The sequence below is a fragment of the Loxodonta africana genome, chromosome 10 (genome assembly GCF_030014295.1).
Source record: "Loxodonta africana isolate mLoxAfr1 chromosome 10, mLoxAfr1.hap2, whole genome shotgun sequence".
Lineage (NCBI taxonomy): Eukaryota > Metazoa > Chordata > Mammalia > Proboscidea > Elephantidae > Loxodonta > Loxodonta africana.
The window spans coordinates 11929999-11953698 of NC_087351.1; the positions used below are offsets into that span (position 1 = coordinate 11929999).

Consider the following 23700-nt stretch of genomic DNA (forward strand, 5'->3'; position numbering starts at 1 on the left):
GATTCTACGTGAATCTTCTAGGGCAGAAGTGCGTTGATAATGGAGGTGAATATGTGCGTTTAGTGGGGGAGGGCTCCAAGGTGAGAGGGACAGAAAATTGTTTGGATGCAGCCTCAGTGTTAAATTACTATTTAGAGCTGGCATCAGGTAAAGGCCTTTTGGAAAACATAAATGGGGGACAGAAAAGCCTTCTAACTCTGACCAGACCAAATGGTTTTGAATGTAACCTCTCTGGTCTGTGAGCAGCTCTGATGGGCAGAAAGGTGGCTCGGGAGAGGAGTAGCCTCCTTGCCCAGTGATTTCATCTGGTTTAGGTTTTTTCTCCGTTCAGAATTTTCTATAGCTTTCATCCAGGCTACAGGACAGGGCCAGATGGCAAACCCAAGCATTTGAATGGCCTGATGAGCAAGTCACGCCTCTCTGGGTCTATTTCCTTATCCATAACATGAGAGGTTTGGTCTATATGATCTCCAGGGTCCTGCCCAGCTCTTAACATTTTGTGGTTCTGGGTGCTGGGCTGCAAGCAGACCTCCTCTTTCCGAATGCTCCATCCTTGGACAAGACCTCTGTCTTCATTCCTCTTCTCTGTTTATACCTGGCGCCCACTGCCTTTTTCCTGGACCCCCTTTCTTCCTCAGTTCTCTCAAATCCTACCATCCAGCTTCTGTAGCTTCTTAACTCCTTTGTACTCTCTTTGTTTTCTTTCTTACATTTTTCTCTGGACCGCCAATTTGCACCCCTGGTCTCCAGTTCTCCATCTCCATGTTCACCTACTCCTATGTGCACCTGTGGCTCCTAATTCAAGCTCTCTTCTTAGATTCCTCCAAGGGCCCCCTGGGATCCCCTATCATTGCTCCCTCTCTCAGAAGCACATCTTTCTCTAGAACCAAAGGATCAGGTATTCAGTAGCTCAGGTGACAAACCTGCTGTCAGGTTACAGATATTGTTTCCTGAAAGACCACACTGCAGTGTCTGTGGAGCCTCAGGCTACCTGCAGTGCCCTGCCCTCACCTGGCTGTCCCACATGAGGTGAGAATAACCAGAACTCACCTCTCGCGCCAGTGTGCACCTGGAAACATGGCTCTGAGCCTCTGGCCTCTACTGCTGTTGCTGCTGTCCTGTGCAGGTGAGAGAGGAGCAGTGAGTAGGGCTGGGGATGAAGAGGATGGTTGCTGGAAAGACTTAAGACTGAGGAGGTTAACGGGTTAGATCAAAAAAGGGTGGGAGAGGGCAAAGAAAAGGGGCAGAGACTGGTACTAAGGGAGAAAAGGAGGCTAAGAAAGCATGCCAAGACTTACTGTAAGCTCATGCATGAAAGGAACCCAGCTCACCATGCCCTTCACCTCATCTTTAGATCCAGGCAGGGAACTGGGCTCTCAGGGCCAGGGCTCTAGGCACTTCCCTTTTAGTGACCTCTGGTTTTTCTCCTTACAGTAATGCTGGCCCCTATGGGGTCTCGGTCCCTGGACACTGGTCTCTCCCTCCTGAAGTCATTGGTCTCTGCTCTGGGTCAGGCTCCCCAGGGCTTCCTCAGCCACTCACAGTTCTCTACATTCCTAGCCAACATTTCCACTTCCTTTGAGCTTGGGAGAATGGGGGAGGGGCCAGTGGGAGAGCCCCCACCTCTTCAGCCCCCTGCCCTCCGGCTCCATGATTTCCTAGTGACACTGAGAGGCAGCCGGGACTGGGAGCCAATGCTGGGGCTCCTGGGGGATATACTGGCACTGCTGGGGCAGGAACAGACTCCCCGCGACTTCCTGGCGCACCAGGCAGGTGTGCTGGGTGGACTCGCAGAAGTGCTCCTGGGAACCTTAGTGCCTGGAGGGCCCCCTGCCCCTACCCGGCCCCCATGCTCCCGTGATGGGCCCTCTGACTGCGTCCTGGCGGCTGATTGGCTGCCTTCTCTGTTGCTGTTGTTAGAGGGCACACGCTGGCAGGCACTGGTGCAGGTGCGGCCTACTGTGGACCTGAGCAATGCCACAGACCTCAGTGCGAGGGAGCCAGCTCCCCACTTTTTGCAGGGTCTGTTGGGTTTACTCACTCCAACAGAGGATCTAGGCTCTGAGGAAGCTCTTTGGGAAGGTCTGCTACGCACAGTGGGGGCCCCCCTCTATGCTGCCTTCCAGGAAGGGTTGCTCCGTATTACTCGCTCTCTGCAGGACGAGGTCTTTTCCATTCTGGGACAACCAGAACCCGATGCCAATGGGCAGTGCCAGGGAGGTGAGTGCTGCCAGGGCTGGGACTGGGCTGGGGCAGGGCAAGAAGGGGTGGGATCAGGGTAGCCACCTTCCTTACCTCTTCCTTCCTAGGTAACCTTCAGCAGCTGCTCCTATGGTAAGTAACAGGGAATGAGCGTTGATGGATTGGGGCTGGGAAATCGGGAAATGGACAGCTGAAGGTGTCAGCCTTCCAAGCTGAAGAGAAAACTGTTGAAAGAAGTGGGGTTTAGTGGTTGTGGAGTGTGGCTGTCTGGGCTGGTATCCCAGCTCCACCTCTTCCTAGCTATATGACCTTGAACAGGTCACATGCTCTTTCTATGCCTCAGTTTCCCCATTGTTGCAAGGATTAAATGAGTTGAGACTGTGTGTGTAACCCACTTAGAACGGTGCCTGGCACATTGTGCTTACTAAATGTTAGCTAATAAAGATGGCAGCCATGAGCTGGAATCCACTTGATGGCAACTGTTTTAATAAATACAGAGTGTGGAAAAGAAGGACAGGACTGAATTCTTTAGCTCCTTACTATTTCAGTACAACGCTGTCAGAGTACAGGTGGGTGTACTCAGTTGCTGGCCAGATTTCCTGATATGAGGCCAACCAAGGGTTGTGTTTAAGCTGTCTAAAAGCATATGAAGAAAGGCGAAAAAAGGGGCCGGGCGGCCAGAAGGGACTTCAACTGGGCTGCTCTCAGGAGATTTTGCACCTTGGTTGGACACAGTTCTCTCCCCTTTTTGCCATCCCGGCATTTAAACTAGTAACACCTATACTCCCAAGGATCTCACTTTTGGAAAAGCTTTCCACATCCCCTGCAGGGCTCTGGGCCAGGGTTAGAACCTTCAGCTGACCAAATGTGAACTGACCAGATTGTGCCTGCTCCTCCATCTGCACCCAGGGGCATCCGGCACAACCTCTCCTGGGATGTCCAGGCGCTGGGCTTTCTGTCTGCATCACCGCCCCCACCCCCCGCCCTCCTTCACTGCATGAGCACCGGTGTGCCTCTGCCCAGGGTTGCCCAGCCTGCAACCCATGTCAGCCCTCGCCAGCGGCGAGCCATCTCTGTGGAGGCCCTCTGCGAGAACCGCTCAGACACGGCACAGCCCCACGGCATTTCCAACTTCTCCATCCACTTGCTCTGCCAGCATGCCAAGCCTGCCACCCCGCAGCCCCCTCCCAGCACCGCTGCCATCTGCCTGACAGCTGTGTGGTATGCTGTCTCATGGGTGCCAGGTGCCCAAGGCTGGCTCCAGGCCTGCCACGACCAGTTTCCTGATCAGTTCCTTGAGGCAATCTGTAGCAACCTCTCCTTTTCAGCCCTGTCCAGCCCCAACCGCCGCCTGGTAAAGTGGCTTTGTGCCGACCTACTCCCACCCCCTACAAGCTGCCCTGAAGACCTGCCCCCTGTTCCCCTCACCCCAGACATCTTCTGGGGCTGCTTCTTGGAGAATGAGACTCTGTGGGCCCAGCGGCTGTGTGGGGAGCCAAGTCTGCAAGCTGTGCCCCCCAGCAACCAGGTTTGGGTTCAGCATGTGTGCCAGGGCCCCACTCTGGATATCACTGACTTCCCACCCTGTCACATTGGACCCTGTGGAGAGCGCTGCCCAGATGGGGGCAGCTTCCTGGTGATGGTCTGTGCCAATGACACTTTGTATGAGGCTCTGGTGCCCTTCTGGCCTTGGCTAGCAAGCCAGTGCAGAATAAGTCGTGGAGGCAACAACACTTGCTTCCTAGACGGGCTTCTGGGCCCCCTTTTGCCCTCTCTGCCACCACTGGGACCATCCCCACTCTGCCTAGCTCCTGGCCCCTTCCTGCTTGGCATGCTATCCCAATTGCCACGCTGTCAGTCCTCTGTGCCTGCCCTTGCCCATCCCACACGCCTACACTATCTTCTGCGCCTGCTGACCTTCCTCCTGGGTCCAGGGGCTGGAGGGGCTGAGGCCCAGGGGATTCTGGGCCAGGCCTTGCTGCTCTCCAGTCTTCCGGACAACTGCTCCTTCTGGGACGCCTTCCGCCCAGAGGGCCGGCATAGTGTGCTACGGACAGTTGGGGAGTACCTGGAGCAGGAGGAGCAGACGCCACCAGGCTTCGACTCTCCTGTCAGCCCCGGCTCTGGACTGAGCAAGATGGAGCTGCTGGCCTGCTTCAGTGTGAGTGATCTGCCTGGGTGGAAGCTCCTGGAACGGAGAGAGGGCTTCCAGGGGAATTCCTCCAATGCTGAGAGGTAGTAGTGTAGCATAGTGGTTTAAGGGCACAGCCCTGGAGTCAGACAGGCTTGGGTTCACATCTGAGGTCCGTGACCAGCTTTGGGCAAGTTATTTAACCAGTCTGAGTTTATTATCTATAAACTGGGAACAATAACGGCACCACCCTCCTAGGGTGGCTGTAGAATTACATGAGACAATGCATGCTATGGGCTCAGCACAGTGTATGTACATAAACATGCAATAAAAATTCTGTCCTTATTATTCTTCTGTTTCTTTGACTCTCCCCTTTTCTGCTCCAGGAAAGAAAGGGACCGAGTTAGAGGGCTCTAATTCTATCCCTGAAGAGTGAGAACTGGAAGCTGGCAGAGTATAGGAGGATAAGGCAGGAATGAGAAAAATTCAGGGGTACTACAAATCAGAAGACTTGGGTTCTAGGTTCAACTCTGCCACAAATTAGGTGGGCTTAGGCAAGTAATTTAATTTAGTTTTCTGGGCCTCAGTTTCTTCTCTGTAGAATATATAAATACCACAATTCCTTCACTAAATCCTTATTGTGTGCAAAGCCCCTTGCTAGGTTCTGTAGGATATATAAAGATTCCTTACTCCGTGTTAGGGCCCTGGGACAGGTGAAATGGGATTAGATGGGCTCATAGTAATTTGCTTCATATCTGTAAGCATTTATTGAGCCACTTATGGAGCGTGCATGGGAGAGGGTACAGAAGTTAGAGATGTGGTCCCTGAGGTAAAGGAGCTTAATATCTGAGGAGACATGCATACTAGCTTCAGATGAAGGTCAAGCATCCCAGCAAGTGGAGTTTTAGTGTTTAGGGAAGCTGCAGAAGGGACAGAGAAGACAATTCTCTTGGCATCTTGTCTGTCTCCCCACCAGCCTGTGTTGTGGGATCTGCTCCAGAGGGAGAAGAGTGTTTGGGCCCTGCAGATTTTAGTGCAGGTAACAGGTGGTGGGGCACATGGGTGGGCTGGGTGATAGCTATGGCCTGAGGTCCCTGCCCAGTGTGGCCAAGCCCGCCGTGCCCTCCCAACTCCCAGAAGTACCTGCACATGCCCCCAGAAAATCTCCAGCAGCTGGTGCTTTCAGCAGAGAGGGAGGCCGCTCAGAGCTTTCTGACGCTAGTGCACCGTTCCTGGGCCCAGCTACAGGTGGGCATAGATGGAGATGGGAAAGAGGGTGGAGGGGGGATCCAGGCATCAAGAGCACCTGAAACCTGGTGTGCCAAGCGGTTGTCTCAGTGGAAGGAGGAACCCGAGAGAGGCGATGGCAAGGATACTGCATGTTTCCAGAGTCAGCATCCATTCCTGTGCCTACACAGGTACCACCATCTGAGGAGCAGGCTCTGGGTCGCCTGACAGCCCTGCTGCTTCAGCGGTACCCACGCCTCACTTCCCAGCTCTTCATTGACTTGTCACCGCTCATCCCCTTCTTGGCTGTCTCTGACTTGATGCGCTTCCCACCATCTGTGTTGGCCAACGACACCGTGTAAGGTCCCCACAGCACCCTGCCTGCTCCTATCAGGGTCAGGACCACCCTACCCACCTGGAGCAGCCCCTTGCAGAACTCTTCCCTACTAAAACCAGAGAGAATCTCCTTCCTTTCCGTGGCAGAAGGAAAGCAAAGGGCCAGGGGATGGCAGTTTGGAACAGGGCCAAAACTTAAAACCCATTACCCTCCTTAGCCTGGCTGCTATCAGGGACTATAGCCCAGGAATGAGGCCTGAACAGAAGGAGGCTCTGGCAAAGCGACTGCTGGCCCCTGAGCTGTTCGGGGAAGTGCCCGCCTGGTCCCAGGAGCTGCTGTCGGCAGTGCTGCCCCTGCTCCCGCATCTTCCTTTGGAGAGCTTTCTGCAGCTCAGCCCTCACCAGGTATGCGAGTCGTCCTCTTCACTGACTGGCCCATCCTCCACTAGGTGGGACGGCAGCCAGTAGCACAGGAGTCAGTGGCCCGTCTCCTAGCGAGCCCCTCTCCAGGTGTCCCACGGCGATCCTAGAATAAGCTGACCTTCCCCATCTCAGATCCAGGCTCTGGAGGACAGGTGGCCAGGGGCAGGGCTTGGGCCAGGGCAAGCCCGACACGTGCTACGCAGCCTGGTGAACCAGAGCATCCAGGATGGAGAGGAGCAGGTGCGCAGGTGAGTGGTTATGGTATCGGTGATCAAGGCCAGAGCGGGAGAGGTAGAGAGGCAGGTATAGCTGTCATGGTGGGTTGGAGTTCTAGGAAGGAGCAAGAGAGTAGGCAATGGCTCCAGGAAGTATAGGGTTCCAGAAGAGAGACCTATATAATGCCCATGTTTTCTAGTTCAGTGGTCAGAGTGCCTGCTCCATGTCCCCACATGATCCTTGCCTTAGTACCAGCTTCAGTGACCACACAAAGGCCAGCTTCATGCCCTCCTCAGGCTGGGGTCCCTCGCCTGTTTCCTGAGCCCAGAGGAGCTGCAGAGCCTGGTACCCTTGAGTGACCCGATGGGGCCCGTAGAACGGGGGCTGCTGGAATGCGCAGCCAACGGGACCCTCAGCCCACAAGGACGGGTGAGCCCTTGGCATAGGCCTACAAGACTCCAGGCTTCCCCTGGGTCTGTGTGGGTGACTTTCCCAGTCTTCTCAACCAAGCTTGAGCACAGTGGTGCCAGTCCTCTATCCTACCTCTGCCACCTCCATCCTTACTTCATGACCATTCTTACCTGTTGCTGTCTCTCTTTGGACCTACCCCATGACATGTGGTACTCTAGACATACCCTCTGCCATCTAAAACCTCGTCTACTCTGGTCCCATCCCTGATTTCAAGTCCTAGCCCAGGCCCTGGAAACTGTAGATGTGGGATTAGAGAGGAGGTTCATGGTTCATCCACCTTTTCTCTCCAGTCCCAAACCTTCCCTGGTTGCAGGTGGCGTATGAACTCCTGGGGGTGTTGCGCTCAGCTGGAGGAACTGTGCTGAGCCCCCTGGAGCTGCGGGTCTGGGCCCCTCTCTTTCCTCAGCTGGGCCTCCGATTCCTGCAGGAGCTGTCAGAACCCCAGCTCAGAGCCATGCTTCCTGCCCTGCAGGGAACCAGTATCACACCTGCCCAGGTGAGCCTGTCCCACTCCCTGGCATCCACCCTCCAACCCCTGGAACCCCAATCAAGAGAGTCACATTCAGGGATACCACTAGCCCCCCCTGAGGCCTCCTTTCCCCGGGTGAGTACTGAGGTGAACCCTGTCCAAGTGGATCTCCTCATCCCCCTTCCTCAGATCAAAAGGGCCCTGAGCCAACCCGGTCACTGGGGGAGAACTGCCACTGGGGGACACTTGTGGAGAGGGGCCCACTAGGAGACACGCTGCTGATCCCCGTCCCACCTAGAACCTGGGCCAGTCAAGTAAAGAGGATGATTTTCTCACCTGGTGAGGGCTGGCACTTTTGGAGGGCCAACACTAGGGATCTGCTTGGGACTACCGGGCACTGGGGCCTGAGAGCGGTTGTTTTTGTCCTGCCCCTCTTCAGGCGGTCCTGCTGCTTGGACGGCTTCTCCCAAGGCATGATGTGAGTAGCAGCAGCTTCTCAACAAACCTTGGGGGTCTCTTCCCGGTTTCCCGACTCCACATTTGCCCCGCCTCCCTCTCAGCTGCCCTCACACCTGCTGTCGACTTCTCCACCATGCTGCTCCTCCCCTCTTCTTCACGCTGCCCTCCTACTTCATGCTGCCCCTCTTCTTCACGCCTCTTGTCTTCCTCCCCAGCTGTCCCTGGAGGACCTCTGCTCCCTGCACCCTCTGCTGCCAGGCCTCAGCCCCCAGACGCTCCAGGCCATCCCGAGGCGAGTTTTGGTTGGGGCTTGTCCCTGCCTGGCCCCTGAACTGCCCCGCCTCTCAGCCTGCCAGACCGCAGCGCTGCTGCAGAGCTTTCGGGTACGAGTGGCAGGGAGGATGAGACAGCAGGTTGGGGGGAGGCTGGTGAGCTCGGGAGGAGAGCTTCTCTCTGTGGCTAGGGAAGGCCTCCCCATGTCTCCCTACTCCCTTACACACACACCGACAATTCTTACACAGGTGAAAGGCGGCGTTAAAAATACGGGTCCAGCAGGTTCCGGTGCAGCTGTGTGCCTCCCTGGTCAGGTATGTGTGAGGTCTCTGGACCTCTGCATGTGCCAGGACAGTTTCACGTGGCTTGCACACGCTCCCTGGAGTGGCCCCGAGAGTGTCAGTTAGCGCCGCACCCACCCAGATGCTAGCAGCTCCCTCTACTTCCATATGCAGAGCCGCATGTCCTAGAATGCCGACTCCAGAAAGGCCGAGAAAACTCCCAGGTCAACCACCCTGCTTTCAGATGAAAAGGCTAAGGCTCAGAGAGGCTGAGGGACTTTAGTTCACCAGGTGCCTAAATAGCAGCAACATTTGACCAAACAGTCTTTAATGTGAGGCTCTCAGGCATGCGTTTCTACAGTGGCCACTCCACTCCTGTCCTTGCTTTGGTCCCTTCCTGGCTGGCTCCGTGGCTCCCCTTTTTCTCTGAGGGTTGAGTCCAGACCCTCTCACCTATCACTACACCGCTACGCCCCGCCACCACCAACAGCCTAGCCCCACCACCTGGCCAGATTGCCTGCTTCCCCTGCTCCCGTTAAAGCTGCTACAGCTGGACTCTGTGGCTCTTCTGGCTGACCGAAGGCGCTACCGGGAGCTGCTCTGGTCTGAGCAGCAGGTAATTCTCCTCAGAACTCTTCTCTCTCCATCTCTTCCACCTTTTTCCCTTGGCCCTACCCGGGGCTATTTCTAGGATCCCTAAGGCTATGACTTGCCTTGCTCTTTCTTCCTCCCTCTTCCCTATTCCTCCATTTCTCTCTTGCTGTCTGAGAGAGGGGTGGGCCTCTGGGAGAGTGAGAGGCGGGGGCCCACAGCATGGAGAGGCAGGACTGGGCCCAAGGCATCCTAGGTTTTTGGACAATATCTCTGCTGGGAAGCGGCTCCTCTTTCTTTCTCTCGTAGGCACAGTTTCTCTGGAAGAAAATGCAGGTGCCGGCCAACCTGACCCTTAGGAATCTGCGGTGAGTAACTTGTGTTGAGCAGTGAGTTTAATTCCACTAACACTTTCTGAGCACTTACCATGTGTCAGGCGCCATGTGATTTGCAATGGTGGACACAAGGATGAATAAAACATTGAGTTCTCACCTTGGGGACGTTCTCCTGGCTCATCTTCCCCTTGCCTCCTGCTCTCCCACTGTGCCACACCCACACTGAATAGACCTAAGGACTCAGAAGACTCAGGTTAAGGTCCCAGCCCTGTCATAATCTTGTGCAAGCCATTTAAGCTCTCTAAGCATCAGCTTTCTCTTCTGTAGAACAGTACCTACCTCATAGGTAGGCGTTGTCAAGATTGAATGAGATAAGGCATGTAAGGTACTTGACACAGTGCCTGGCCTCGTATAGACTCCCGATAGATGTTTGTTTGCTGTTATTTGTCTAATTCAAGGCGACTCCAGACCTCTGGCCAAGCAGGAATAAGCAGGCATTACCTTACCACACCCACGGTAACAGAACCATTGGTGTAAGAATCTGAAGATGTGGCTCTGGTGTTAGTTGACCGCTACTTCTCTCGGGAACATCACTAGACCCCTGTAAATATTTTCTTATCTGAAAAACAGCTCTGATGTTGTGGAGAGCCAAATAAGAATATCTATGCAAAAGCCTTTGTCTAAACTGTAAATTACCATCAGTAAACCTCTATACTTGTTTTGAGAGTGTTGATATCAAGGAACAGACAGGCTGTGGCATGTGCTGAGCGCACCTCCACTTACCCATACACCCACAGGGCTCTAGGCACCCTGGCAGGGGGCATGTCCTGTGAGTTTCTGCAGCAGGTCGGCGCAATGGCAGACTTCGTTCAAGTGATGCACATGCTCTATCAGCTGCCCACTGGTGTTCGAGGGAGCTTGGTGAGAGGGCATACTTGGGCATCAATGGGAGCAGGGGGTCAGGGACTATGGGTCCCTCTGCTCATCCCCTGTGCTCAGCTCTGCCCTGACTCTGCTTCTCTACCCTGCTCCATAGAGACTCTGTATCTGGGAGGAGGTACAGCGAAGGATGACAATGCCAGAGCCAGAGCTGGCAACCCTGGGGCCAGAGCTGAGTGAGCTGGACCCCAAGCTACTCCTGGACTTACCGTAAGTGCTAGGGTTGGAGACCCTGGATCCTTGGAAAGCCCAACTTCAGGTAGAAGGTCTTCCCTTCAGAAATGCCATAAAGGTGGTGGTTTTCTGTCTGGTGGTTCCCTGACAACATTTATAACCAAAAGCAAAGGAGTTGTTCAAAGCTGCTGTATGTATTGATTGGCTCCCAGAACACTGTACCCATCATGGGACAGCTGAGAGCAACAACACTGTGATGATGCTGCCAAATAATCTTAAGGTCACCTAGGCCACATGAATAGAGATAGAGCATGGGAAATGAGGGAGGCAATGGTCTGACTGTGCCCTAGATGACTGTGTTCTGCTTAGGGCGCTTGCTCTCTGTCTGTTTAGAGGATAGATGAAGATAAAGTGCACAGAAAATGTGGTAAGTGCCTTCAGATACCCGAGGGGCTATCAAGGAAGAAAAAGATTGGAATGTTTCTGAATGGCCCCACTGCACATGATGAGGACCAATGGATGAAAGTCAGATTTTTGTACAATATAAGGAGAATTGAGGCAGTTGAGTTCCCCAATTCAGAGCTATTATTCATCTTGGGTTCCATGGCCCCATGGCAAGGATGTTGTAGAGCAGATTCAAGTATGGTGTGGAGGGGAGAGAGATCTAGATGAATCGAAGACTCCTCCCAACCCAGAGATTCTAGGAGTTTATGAGTATCTCACTCATATGCTTCTTTTCCCATTTTAGGCCCACCCCAATCCTATTGCCATCTGCACTGTCAGTCAGAGTAGGAAAAGGCTGGTGTCTCAGTCTTCCTGGGAATGTGGTGATGGTAAAAGCCATTTGCTCCAGCCTTAACGTTTTCCTAGACCTCTCCACAGGCTTTGGTTCTTGTGCTAATTGGCCCAGTTCCAGAACTGACAGCCCTAGATACAGTACAGGGTACAAGATGTCACTTTCTGTTTCCAGACAAAAGGGCTTTTTTTTTTTCCAAATGCCGTTTAACTCTATTTAAGTATATTGGTTCTCTGAGATAATTTAGAATCTCAAGAGCCATATGAGATGGAAGATCCTAGAACACAAGGTAGAAGACCTGAATTTTTCATTTGTGAAAAAGGGATAATAAAAATACCCTATTTTACCCACAGCTTTTTTCAAACGGATCAAGTGAGACAACACTATCTGAAAACTTTGTAAATGGTATAGCACTATGCAAAGGAGAAGGACCTCCTCACAATACAGGAAAGGTGGTCTCATGGAAAGGACTGGATTGGGAGTAAGGCCCCACCATTCGATCTCTGTGAACCTCAGTATTTTAATCTACAAAATGAGGAAAAAAATAATAATACTTAATGTTTGGGCCTTTGAGTCAGCTAGATCACATAGGATTGTTTGTTATACCTTTTCTGGAAGACTAGAAATATCTCAGTCCCTTTGTTCTCTCCCTTCAAACACAGAGGTTGGAATTGGATCTGGGACTGTTAAATATCAGTGTCTGTCCCAGGCTACAGGGTCTGGACTGGTGTCATAACCTGTCTGGGGAGTATAAGGCTCTGTGGTCCCTTTTTGACTTGGCTCAGTTCCTCGAGTGCCCCTGTTGCCTGATTGCTATAGGATTTACCTGATGGACAGATTATCCAGTGAATCCATTATGTTGGTGGTGGAGCTGGTACAAGGAGCTCCAGAGCAGCTGCTGGCACTGACCCCACCTCACCGAGTAACCCTGGCAGAGAGGGCACTACAAAACCTGGTAAGAGTCCACCCTACCAGACTCAGATCTGCTGCCCTTGGCAATCGTTGCCCATCAGATGATGCCCTGTGACTGTCTTCTAGGTGCATACCACCCCTCACCCTCCACTGCCACACAGGTTCCCATGTCCAAGGCTTTAGCCCTCAGACCTGCCTCTGGGTTCTATTCCTCAAGAGCCTGTTTCATGCTCCTTGCCCTCACTCCTTGGATTCCACAAAAGCCCTTGGATTTCTCCTTCTAGTCTTTCTAGCTGCTCCTGCCTGGACTCATTGTTTAAGAAAGTAAACAATGGCACTGAGCATCATAGGGCCCTCTTTTGAGAACTGGAGGAAAGAGAAGGTCAAGGGACTTAGTGCCTTGACCAAAGACTCTAGTACTCTGAGTCAGAGGTGGCATTGTGCTTATGCCCTTTCCTAGGCTCCAAAACAGGCCCCAGTCTCAAGGGAAGTGCTGGATGCATTGGGCCCCTTGGTTGGATTCCTGGGATTAGAGAGCACACGACGGATTCCCCGACAGATCCTGCTCTCCTATCTCAGTCAGCTGCAGGACTACTGCCTAGGAGAGCCATTTGCTACAGAGCTGGGGTGGCTGCTGTTGCAGGAGCCTCTTCTTGGGTATGGACCTTTAGGAGCTTCAAATTCTAACCCATCCTGCCCCTGAGCCCAGGCCCTCAACCGTCTTCACCAGTGGTAGCCCCTTCCATATGCTTGATGTCTCTTGGAGCCCTGAGTCTCCAATCCTACTATGTCCTCTTTTCTTCTTCCTTTTTTTTCACAGTGCCTTTAGTTCCCCAGCCTCTGATCTTCTTCCCATCCCCCAGGAGGCCAGAGTTTTGGAGCCAGGATGAAGTAGAACAAGCTGGACGCCTAATATTCACTCTGTCTACTGAGGCTATTTCCTTGATCCCCAAGGTAAAGTGAAGGAACAAGAGAGGGAATAAGAGCATCGAAGGGGTGGTGAGCTGGTCTGGGGACCTAAGGCCAAGGAGATTGGAGGCAAAGAATGTAAAGACTGGACCTGGGGAAGACTGCTAAACAGACACAGGATTTTGGAATTACAGCTGCAGCAGCTGACCCAGGTCCTGTCCAGGTCTCCCATCCTCCCTCTACCATCTCATACAGGAGATCTTGAGCCCAGAGACCCTGGAGCGGCTTCTGGAGAGGCAGCAGAGCTGGGAGCAGAGCAGAGTTGGACAGCTGTGTGGGTGGCCACAGCTGGCTCCCAAGAAAGCAGCTCTGGTATCTGGGGTTGTACGTCCTGCTGCCGAGGATCTTCCAGGTAAAACTACCCAACAACTCATACCTCTAGCAAGGTGTACGGGAAAGAGTATCAAACTCTTCCAGAAATCTGAGCTCTAGGTGTGCTGTGCCTTTTGAGCAGATTTTCAAACCTTTATTCTCTGGGCTTTGGTTTTCCTATCTATAAAGCAAGGGAGTTAGGGGGATGTTCTCCAAAATTTCTTCCAGTTCTAGGGTTCTGTAGTTCTGGGAATTTATAGCCCGTAATGTTTTTGGTCCAGGATTCCTCTTTTCCTGCTCTCTTATCCCTGTCAACAGGTAACTCAGCTCTAGGCTTGGCTAAAGGTGGAGCTCCCTGCTGGAGAGATCCTAAGATGTAAGAAGGAGCCCAGGACCTGAGTTCTAATCCCAGTTCAGCCATTAAGTCCCTGGGAACCCTCCTCTAGTCCTCAGTCTTCCCATCTATATCCTTTGCCCATTTCTAATTGGGTTATTTGTCTTTTTGTAGTTGAGTTTTTGCAGAATCATGTAGGTTTTAGAGATCAGGCGTTGATCAGAAATGTCATAGCTAAAACCTTTTTCCCAGTCTGTAGGCAGTCTTTTTACTCTTTCAGTGAAGTCTTTGGATGAGCATATGTGTTTAATTTTTAAGCCTTCCCATCTATAAAAGGAGGAGCTTGTCCTCTTTAGTTCCTTCTTGTTTTATTACCCTTTGAGCCCCATAAATCTCACACTATAGTAATCCTTCTATCCCGTTGCCCACACTGCCCCATCCTCCAAAGATGTGAGGGGCATGCTATATACATTCTATTTACAGGAGTCATTCTATATCTGGGCATATTTTAGCACTACGCTGACCCTCTGACTCTCCCTTCCCCTTCAGAACCTGTGCCAAATTGTGCAGATATACGGGGAACGTTCCCAGCAGCCTGGTCTGCAACCCAGATTTCACAAATGGAGCTCTCAGACTTTGAGGACTGCCTGGCACTCTTTGCAGGAGACCCAGGACTTGGGCCTGAGGAACTACGGGCAGCCATGGGCAAGGCAAAGCAGGTTAGGGTGGAGAACCCAACTGGGGTGGAGGTGGAAAAACATTGGGGAAGATAGCTGGGTGTGGTGTGGGACACAAGGGAATGGAGAGTGGTGGGGGGGTGTTGGTAATAGGAGATAGAAAGAGTTAGACTGTATAACAAGTGGGAAGTCAGAGGGGATGAATATTGAGGAAAGGAGCCAGTACAATAAGAAGAGGGACTAGAGCAGTGGTTAGCAAATTTTAGTGTGTATCAGTCATCTGGGGAGTAGATTTTAAAAATGCTGATGCTAGGTCCCATGCTAGACTGACTGAATAAAAATCTTTGGGGATGAGCCCTGGGCACCTGCATTGGAGCTGGCACCCTTGGTGAGTCTGATGCACAAAAAATTTAGAACTCATGGACTCATGAACTAGAGTTTGCCGTTCTTTCCTACTGAGACTCTTAAGGTCTTTCAATAATACTTTTAATAACCCACTCGTTTCACAGTGGAGGAAACTAAAGACCCAGAGAAGGCAAGTGATTTGCTTAGATGTACACAGCAAAGGTCAGAGGCAAGACTAAGACCCAGCATTCTGACTCCTAGTTCATTGCTTTTTCCATTCACATTGTTGCTCTCTTTCCCCTAGTTATGGGGTCCCGCCCGGGGATTCCGTCCTGAGCAGATCCTGCAGCTGGGTCGGCTCTTAATAGGACTAGGAGAGCGGGAACTACAGGAGCTGCTCCTGGTGGACTGGGGAGTGCTGAGCACCCTGGGCCAGATAGATGGCTGGAACTCTGTCCAGGTGACCTTGCCTCCTCCCTACCCTTCCCCTATAACATCCATCCCATAGACCCAGGCCTTGAGATCATCTGAAGCCCAAGGGATTTTTTCCTGTGACTCTGCCTGGGCATTCTATCTTAATATCCTCCACTAGTAACCTTAGGGGCTTATTCACCCTGAAGCTCTGGACACATGAGTCTCCCTCCTGCCTCTTCCTTGATGGCCCCTCTTTTTCTGTCCTTTTTTTTTTTTTTTTTTTTTCCGTCAACCTTCCCCATAGCTATTGGATCTTCAGGTCTTAATAATAAGAGAATATACTCCAGTAACATCTAACATTTCTCTGATCTCTTCCCCTTCCATTAATTCCCTATGATTTCTCCTCTTGTCCTGTGTATCCCCCCACCACACCCAGCTCCGGATTGTGGTCTCCAGCTTCCTGCGACAGAGTGGCAGGCACGTGAGCCACCTGGACTTCATTTACTTGACAGCACTGGGTTATACGCTCTGTGGACTGCGGCCAGAGGAGCTACAGCATATCAGCAGTTGGGAGTTTAGGTCACCTGTGCAGGGGGGTGTGAGTGGTGGTACTGAAGGTGACGATGGGCTCGCCCAGAGAGGGAAGGGTCATGGGGTAAGGGGACCCATTTCAAGCCTGGTTTCTATCTATCGTCTATTGTCCTATCACTGAAGCTGAATTCTTCTCTTCCTTCTTACTCTTCCACAGCCAAGCAGCCCTCTTCCTGGGCAACATGCCTCTTCAGTGCTCTGAGGAGCAGCTAGAGGTTCTGGCCCAGCTCCTTGTGCTGCCTGGTGGCTTTGGTCCAGTCAGTAACTGGGGGCCTGAGATCTTCACTGAAGTTGGCACAATAGCAGGTGTAAAGGCTGGGACACTGCTGATGCTAACTGTCAGGGACTGGTCTCTATACTAGGTGGTGGATTGGGTGGAGACTGCTCTGCAATTAAGGTGGGGGCCTGAGAAGGTGTTTAAGTAGGAAGTTGGAGACATGTTAGGAAGGTCTATGGTGCTGTGGGAGAGGAGGTCTATAGGTTTGAAGAGAAGGAAGACCATTTAAGACAAGATATGGATATCCATTCCACTTGTTTCAACAGCTGGGATCCCAGACCTCGCTCTTTCAGCACTGCTGCGGGCACAGATCCAGGGCCTTACCCCACTTGCCATTTCTGTCATCCCTGCTCCTAAATTTGCTGTAAGTACGATGAACTGGGGTGTCCATAGGAAAGCCAGGGCCTGGTGGAGACTACAGTCGATGTACTAATTCCTGTCCCACCCCCAGGTGGTGTTCAGCCCTGCCCAGCTATCTAGTCTCACCAGTGTTCAGGCTGTGGCTGTCACTCCTGAGCAAATGGCCTTTCTGAGTCCCGAGCAGCGACAAGCAGTTGCATGGGCCCAGCACGAGGGGAAGGAAAGCCCAGAACAGCAGGGTGAGTTCTTGACTGCAAAGTCTGATCCTCCATCTTTGAACCAGAATATGACCCCGAGCTTGGTGCTGTCTGCCTCTTAGAACTTACCCAGGGAGATCCCTGGAGTGAAAGGCTGTACAGGCAGAGAGCTAGTTTTTAGGTGGCAATGGCTCCAGGGGTTCAGAGTTGTGATATTCCTCCCTTTCCTTTTCTCATTATAGGTCGAAGCACAGCCTGGGGCCTCCAGGACTGGTCACAACTCTCCCAGGCCCTGGCACTGACTGTATGCTTCCTTGGCCAACTGCTCTGAGGCTGTCTGTACAGTTAAGGAGAGAGACTGTTGGGAGAGAAACCTTAAGTCATAATGAATAAAGTGCAAATGGAAGTGCCTCCTAATTATTCTCAGATTGAGTGATTAGTGGATAATATGCTAATGGTTTCCACCTACCTGAGACTCAATGTTCCTGGCATTCCATATTTGGAGTCTCTTTCCATCACAAATAATCCCACTGTCTCTTTTCCTTTCCTGGAGCCTGCTCCCTCCACACCTCATCATCAGAAATAACACAGACAGCTGGAGCATAGCAAGGATTCTTTACTCGGATAGGGGCAAGTCCAGGACAAATAGAATTGGCCTCCATTACAATGGGCGGAAGACCTGGGGATCTTGACTCATCTGTTAGGGGTGGAGAGTTAATGCTTGCTATGGATGAGAGGTGGAGGGATGCGGATATCCTGGCCTCTTTCCAGACGCCGCTCACAGTCGATCAGATAGTTTACTCCGTCAATGACCAGTTGCACCAGCTCCACCTGAAGGACACTAACCCTTGACCTCTGGTTCCCACAACCTGAGTTTCTTTCCAGCTTCCAATTGCCTCCCTGTTCAACCTGAATTTCACTTCAGATTCCACTACATTCCTGAAGCTCACTCTTTGATTTCTCAACCCCCACAGACCTCCTGCTTCCCCTCCCTCTAATGTCTAAGGATCTCACCTCTGACTTGCCCAGTCGGTCCAAGTTAGAGATGTCAAAGATGCTGCCTGTGGCAGCTGTGTCCACTCCTCCAGTGCCACGCTTTTGGAGTCTTAGGTTCTCCAGGATCTTTGGAAAGCGGCTATCCTAGAGGCGAGATAGAGATGGGGGTTAAGGTTAACAGAGGCAGAGACTGGCCCTAACTGAAAGAGTCCTAGACCTGCACAGAACTTTCCCCTGACCCTTTAGCCACAATGCGTCTAGCTGCTTTCCAAAGTGCTCATCCTCTCACCATCCATACCCACCCACCTTTCTCACTCACACCCCCGCAACCCCACAACTCCTTTACTTTGCTTAGCAAGGGCAGTTTGATGTGCACTCCCGCCCGAAGTCCAGTGCCCAGGTTAGACGGACAGGTCAGGATGTATCCCAAACGCTCATTCCACATGAACTCCCAGCCACGCTCCTGGATCAGCCGCTCCACCTGAGTCCACAAAGGCTCTGTTAGTGAAAAACCGGGGATACGTGGACCCTTCCTTAGCTAGACCACAGGAACTCTTTCCACATCTAGAACCAGAAACTTGAGGTGTGAGAGAATGATGCTGTTTTTTTTTTCTTTTTTGGTGGTGAAGATGGCTTGTTATTGTTATTATGCACGCGAGGTAATTTTTTTCCCTTTTTATTTATTTATTTTATTGTCCCTTAGGTGAAAGTTCACAGCTCAAGTTAGTTTCTCACACAAAAACTTATACACACTTTGTTATGTGACACTAGTTGCTATCCCTATAGTGTAACAACACACTCCTCCTTTCTACCCCGGATTTCCCATGTCTATTCAACCAGCTCCTGTCCCTTTCTGCCTTCTCATCTCGCCTCCAGATGGGAGCTGCCCATTTAGTCTCATGTATCTACTTGAACTAAGAAGCACACTCCTCATGAGTATCATTTTATGTCTTATAGCCCAGTCTAATCTCTGTCTGAAGAGTTGGCTTGGGGAATGGTTTTAGCTCTGGGTTAACGGAGTCCAGGGGCCATGTCTTTTGGGGTTCCTCCAGTCTCAGACCATTAAGTCTCGTCTTTTTACTAGAATTTGAGTTCTGTACCCCACTATTCCCCTGCTCTGTCAGGGACTCTGTTCCCTGTCAGGGCAGTCATTGGTGGTAGCTGGGCACCATCTAGTTCTTCTGGTCTCAGGCTGATGAGGTCTCTGGTTTATGTGGCCCTTTTTGCCTCTTGGGCTAACATTTTCCTTGCGTCTTTGGTGTTCTTCATTCTCCTGCATTCCAGGTAAGTTGGGACCAATTGATGCATCTTAGATGGCCACTCGGTAGCTTTTAAGATCCTAGACACCACTCACCAAAGTGGGAACAAGCAAGATAATTTTGATGTCACAAAACAATTGTGGAAAATTTTCTTGTATGGAGGGAAAAGGAGAAACTTGAGGGAGTGATGCATTAAGGACGACCTAGGGAAACAGTGGAGGTAGTAAACTGAACTGAGAAAGGACTGATTATTCGAAGAGTTCTGAATGCTAATAAACCTCAAGCTTGGAAGGATCCTTTCAGATAGGAAATGAGAGTGTGGGCCTTGCAACAGGAAGAGGAAAGAGAGCCGTCTGCTAGCTGTGGAAAGAGTGCACATGAGAAAGCAGAGAGAAAGGTGAAAACAGAGCACAAAAGCCAAAGACCCACAGGCGTGTGTGTGTGTGTGTGTGTGTGTGAAGTATGTTTTTGTTTTGCTTAAGCATCTTAATTATGAAAATGACTGTGAGAACTGCAGAGACAGACAATTCTCTAGAGTGATTGACCACAAAGACCGCTATCCAACATAAGTAAAGGAGTCCCTGTTCATAGCTGAGAAACAGCCACGGCATAAGAGAATCTCTTTGCTGAACACGGGGAAACCCTTCCATCTAGAATAATAATAACAGCAGCCAACATTTATCAAGTACTTACTATGGGCTAAGAACTCTGCTAAGTACTTTACACGCATTACCTCATTTCATCCCCATAACAACCTGAAAAGTAGGAAGTCTTATTACCTCAATTTACAGATGAGGAAATGGATGCCTATAATTTCAAAAGTACTTCTCTCCCCATTATATTCAGGATATATTATATATTTCTTGCCAAAAAAAAAAAAAAAAAAAAAACCAGCAGAAACTTCCCAGCTAGAATCTAAAAGGAAGAGCTCTCTCTCTTTGTAAGTCCAAAATAGAACTGTATATGTGAGAACATACAATAAGAGTTAGGTTTGTGGGGGATTCTAGAATTGAATCTAGAATCCATATATGATTGAAGACCCTTATCTAGAGCCACATATTCTGAAAATTATGCCATTCCATACTCCACCTTCCCCAGTCTCCCTCCCACTCTCAGCTTAAAGCTTTGACATGACGCTGTAGCAAGAATAATGGATTCCACAGTCAAGGCCTACCTTGGCTCATAACTGAGGTGGTTACATTTGAATAATGAATACACCAATCTCTCAAACCCTTTATCAATCCAGGCTCAAATGTTTCCCTCATCTGCACACCTCACCAGCCCATATCACACACCACAGACACTGACCGACCATCTCAAATCAGTTATTCCTACTTTGTATTATTTGGCAGCTGTTTGCCCTATTTACTCCCTTTGGTTCCTAATATTCCTATCCTCTTCCCATTTGTAATGGATTGAATTGTGTCCCACAAAAAATATGTGTCAACTTGGTTAGACCATGTGTGGTTGCCCTCCATTTTGTGATTTTCCTATGTATTATAAATCATAATCTCTGCCCGTGGTTAAAAAGGATTAGGGTGGGATGTAACACTCTTACCAGGTCACATCCCTGATCCAAGGTAAAGGGAGTTTCCCTGGGGTGTGGCCTGCACTACCTTTTATCTCCCCAGAAATAAAAAGGAAAGGGAAGTAAGCAGAGAGTTGAGCACCTCATATCACCAAGAAAGCAGCACCAGGAGCAGAGTTCGCCCTTTTGGACCCAGGGTCTCTGCATCTGAGAAGCTCCTCGACCAGGGGAAGACCGAGGACAAAGACCTTCCTCCAGGGCCAACAGAGAGAGAAAGCCTTCCTCTGGAGCTGATGCCCCGAATTTGGACTTCTAGCCTACTAAAAAAAAGCCTACTAGACAGTAACAAAATAAATTTCTCTTTGTTAAAGCCTTCCACTTGTGGTATTTCTGTTATAGCAGCACTAGATGACTAAGATACTATTCTTAGGGTGACCATATGTCCTGGTTTGGCCAAGACAGTCCTGGTTTATATCTATTGTCCTGGAGTAATTAATAGTGCCCCCTTCCACTCTCAAAAGTGCCCAGGGTTGGTTGATAAATTATATTTTCATTCTACCTATGCTAGTCTTTGGTTTTCCTTATGTCCTCCCACCCAGCTCCCTTGTACAATCTTCTCCAACCTCTTTGAGTCCTCGGCAGAATCTTTCAAACACTCTCTTCATGTTGCCCCCCTTCTCCATGGAGATGACCCGTGTATGATCCTCCTCGTTCACCCAGATCAAGAAGCTCTTCTCATTGTTGTGCCTGAGGGTAGGAGGGAGGGTGGGACAGGGGTCAAGAGGTAGGGCAAGAATTGGGGGAGATAAAGAAAAAAGGCATTTATGGGCGGGGGGACAAAAGAAGTAAGAAGCAGCCTCATACCAGATTCCGCGAGCATCTGGCCAGTCTCGAGCCATTCCCGCTGCAGTCAACAATGGGGACACAGGCTTGTCAAATAGGAAGTGGTCCTGGGAAGGGCACAGGGGCCTAGGTTAAGAGTCTTCACGGTACCCCTGGGCCTCTCAGAGCCCACCCAGCTGATCTGGTGCCGCCTCCCTGGCTCTTTACATCTGTTCCCCCCACACAGTCCCCTCTTAAGGACTCTCACATCAATGAGCTGCTGCTGCTCAGCCTCTGTCATCTCACTGAGCCGATAGTATCGTCCAGTCAGGTCACCCTTCAGGCCACTCAGTGCATCCACCACAACACGTTCCACCTCTCGCCGCTCTGCCCGAGTGCAGGCTGGAGGCAGACTGAGTCCTCGGATACTTCGGCCAGTTCTCACTCTCGAGGACAATACATACCTCTCATCAAAGTAGCCAGAACGAATCTGGAGGGTAAAGGACATTAGTACAAGTCACAGAAACACAGTGGCTAGAACCTGGGGCCCTTGGGGAAGGAGAGACCCCTAGGGATTATAGGACTCCTCACTGTTTATGCTGAGCATGCATTAAAAGGGGAAGAGGGTCCCGCTGGGCAAGCCTTCCCACTGAAGGAGGTCATGGACCCTCCTCCAAATTGCCCATCTTGAGGCGTGGCCACTCTCATCCATCCTCTCCTCCCTGTATCTGCTGCTCCTTAAGATACTATTCTTTCCCCACACCAAGACTGAAAGCTCAGCAGTACAATGACCATGAGTCAGGAAATAACCAAGGTGAAGTGTTTGGCGAAGCAAAGAGCATTGCACACAAAGACAGTGTAAATCAAAAGTGGGATATTGACCCACCTTGCTGGCATCCAGGTCAGTGGTGTGCTTCATTGTCCGGGGGTCATATCCATTGTGTCGCTCTTGGATCACAGGATCAAACAGCTCGGCAAATATCTGAGGGGAAGTTAAAGGGGAACAGATGCTTAAGGAGAGGTAATCCCTCCCTAGGCTTCAGTTTTGGATTGACTTCACTGGGTCAGAAAACTTGAGTATGGATGGGCCAGAGTCTTGGAGGAAAGTGAGGGGTCTTTGTGGGGGAAGGAGCTGGGATCACTGGGAAGATGAGTTGGGTCACCAGGGAGGCTCTGGGGGCCCCCTACCTCATAGGTCTCCTCATCTCCAGCCACCATGCCCACAGTCTTGATGAAGGGGTGGCCAGGGTTGTCCACGCCAGTCTGGATACACTGATCTAGAGTCCAACCAGTGGGTGTGGTCTTGTCGCAGAGCCGGGCATAGACTGCTGGGGTCAGGTGACTGGCCATACAGTTGTTGTGCTTTCGGAGGTCTGGGTACTCAGCGCTGGGGAGGGGGTACCCCGTAACCATGGAGGGAGGACACAGGGGGCCTATACCCAGCACCGTCTGCTGGAAGCCGTCCTGTTAGCCTGCCTGGCTCTGCTCCTTGCGGGGAGGGAGGATTAGAAAGAGGCTGAGGAGTGGTAATCTCTTTAGAGACTTCAGGGTCTATCCTTCTTTCCCAGCAGTTCTGGCTGCCTCTGGCTGGCTGGCTCAATTCCCCCAGATCTGCTCAGTTGTTTCCTCCAGGAATACAACATTAGGGTTGGGGGAGGGGAAAGCCTTAGGAAAAGAATTCAGGAAACCGTGGAGAACAAGCAGGAGAAGGAGATGAAGGAAGCAAAAAAGATAGTTTCTGGTCTCCCAACCAGGGATTTGGCCAGAGTGAGTGCAGCCAGAACTGGCAAGGCAAGGCCATAGCTGGTCTTGGGGGCATTTGCTGGTTACAGGTTCTCAGCAATGCTTTGGCTTTGGCCCTCACCCTCACCTCACTGAGCTCTCCAGGCTATACAGCCCCCAAGCTACAGGACCTTCGTGACCATAGCCCTTCTCTGTTCCCCGGCTCCTCGTCTCCACCCCCACCTTCGTTCCCATCACCGCGGCTTCCCCCCTACCCCGCGCCCATGACACTGATACCTTGGGGGATACAGTCTCCGTCGTTCACTGGCAGCTCTCACAGGTTCCGGGCGAAGGAGAAACCCAGCGACTAGAGATCCAGCTCCAGCCAAAGCCATGAGTCTAAGCCCGGGGCGGGCAGACAGCAGGCGGGAGAAGGGACCAGTCATGGCTTGAGGGGCCGGCTGCGGGGTCCCGGAGCAGGAGCTGGTGCAGGGCAGGAACGCGGAGGGAGGATGCAACCTGGAGGGCTGAGGCCCGGAGGGGGTCCGAGGCTGAAGCCGAGATGGGGGCTGGAGTGGGAGCTGTAGCAGGACAGGAGCCGACACCAACCAGACTGCGGGAGAGGCGCAGTCAGCTAGCGGCTGGCAGGCGGGAGGAGCCGA

General features: G+C 51.4%; 2 protein-coding genes across 2 annotated transcripts; one reads left to right on the plus strand and one right to left on the minus strand.

Annotated features, from left to right (window-relative positions):
- The first annotated feature begins 958 nt into the window (after window positions 1–958).
- On the plus strand, window positions 959–17285 carry STRC (stereocilin). The gene is made up of 29 exons (XM_010598399.3): window positions 959–1126; window positions 1435–2220; window positions 2310–2334; window positions 3112–4363; window positions 5310–5372; window positions 5471–5581; window positions 5752–5918; window positions 6115–6301; window positions 6452–6567; window positions 6832–6964; window positions 7320–7502; window positions 7915–7953; window positions 8150–8317; window positions 8456–8521; window positions 8979–9104; window positions 9389–9447; window positions 10212–10335; window positions 10451–10563; window positions 12143–12278; window positions 12696–12892; window positions 13099–13189; window positions 13400–13556; window positions 14400–14569; window positions 15177–15332; window positions 15723–15865; window positions 16035–16183; window positions 16421–16518; window positions 16606–16753; window positions 16954–17285. Exons 1-29 carry the CDS (start codon window positions 1078–1080, stop codon window positions 17040–17042), a joined length of 5301 nt encoding a protein of 1766 aa, XP_010596701.2. The 5' UTR covers window positions 959–1077; the 3' UTR covers window positions 17043–17285.
- Window positions 17286–17336: 51 nt separating this feature from the next.
- CKMT1B (creatine kinase, mitochondrial 1B) lies at window positions 17337–23633 on the minus strand. The gene is made up of 9 exons (XM_064292044.1): window positions 23336–23633; window positions 22505–22703; window positions 22203–22298; window positions 21585–21806; window positions 21359–21444; window positions 21118–21241; window positions 18054–18188; window positions 17726–17851; window positions 17337–17542 (listed from the first exon to the last, which is right to left on the minus strand). Exons 1-9 carry the CDS (start codon window positions 23482–23484, stop codon window positions 17426–17428), a joined length of 1254 nt encoding a protein of 417 aa, XP_064148114.1. The 5' UTR covers window positions 23485–23633; the 3' UTR covers window positions 17337–17425.
- Between the last annotated feature and the right edge of the window lie 67 nt (window positions 23634–23700).

Excerpts from the sequence above, each read along its gene's own strand:
- STRC (XM_010598399.3), top strand. The coding sequence starts at position 1,078 with ATGGCTCTGAGCCTCTGGCCTCTACTGCTGTTGCTGCTGTCCTGTGCA. Across the intron at positions 4,364-5,309 it reads AGCTGCTGGCCTGCTTCAGT|CCTGTGTTGTGGGATCTGCT; the intron begins GTGAGTGATCTG and ends TCTCCCCACCAG. Across the intron at positions 7,954-8,149 it reads GGCTTCTCCCAAGGCATGAT|CTGTCCCTGGAGGACCTCTG; the intron begins GTGAGTAGCAGC and ends CTTCCTCCCCAG.
- CKMT1B (XM_064292044.1), bottom strand. The coding sequence starts at position 23,484 with ATGACTGGTCCCTTCTCCCGCCTGCTGTCTGCCCGCCCCGGGCTTAGA. Across the intron at positions 22,299-22,504 it reads GAGATGAGGAGACCTATGAG|ATATTTGCCGAGCTGTTTGA; the intron begins GTAGGGGGCCCC and ends ACTTCCCCTCAG. Across the intron at positions 21,242-21,358 it reads CCAGATGCTCGCGGAATCTG|GCACAACAATGAGAAGAGCT; the intron begins GTATGAGGCTGC and ends TCCTACCCTCAG.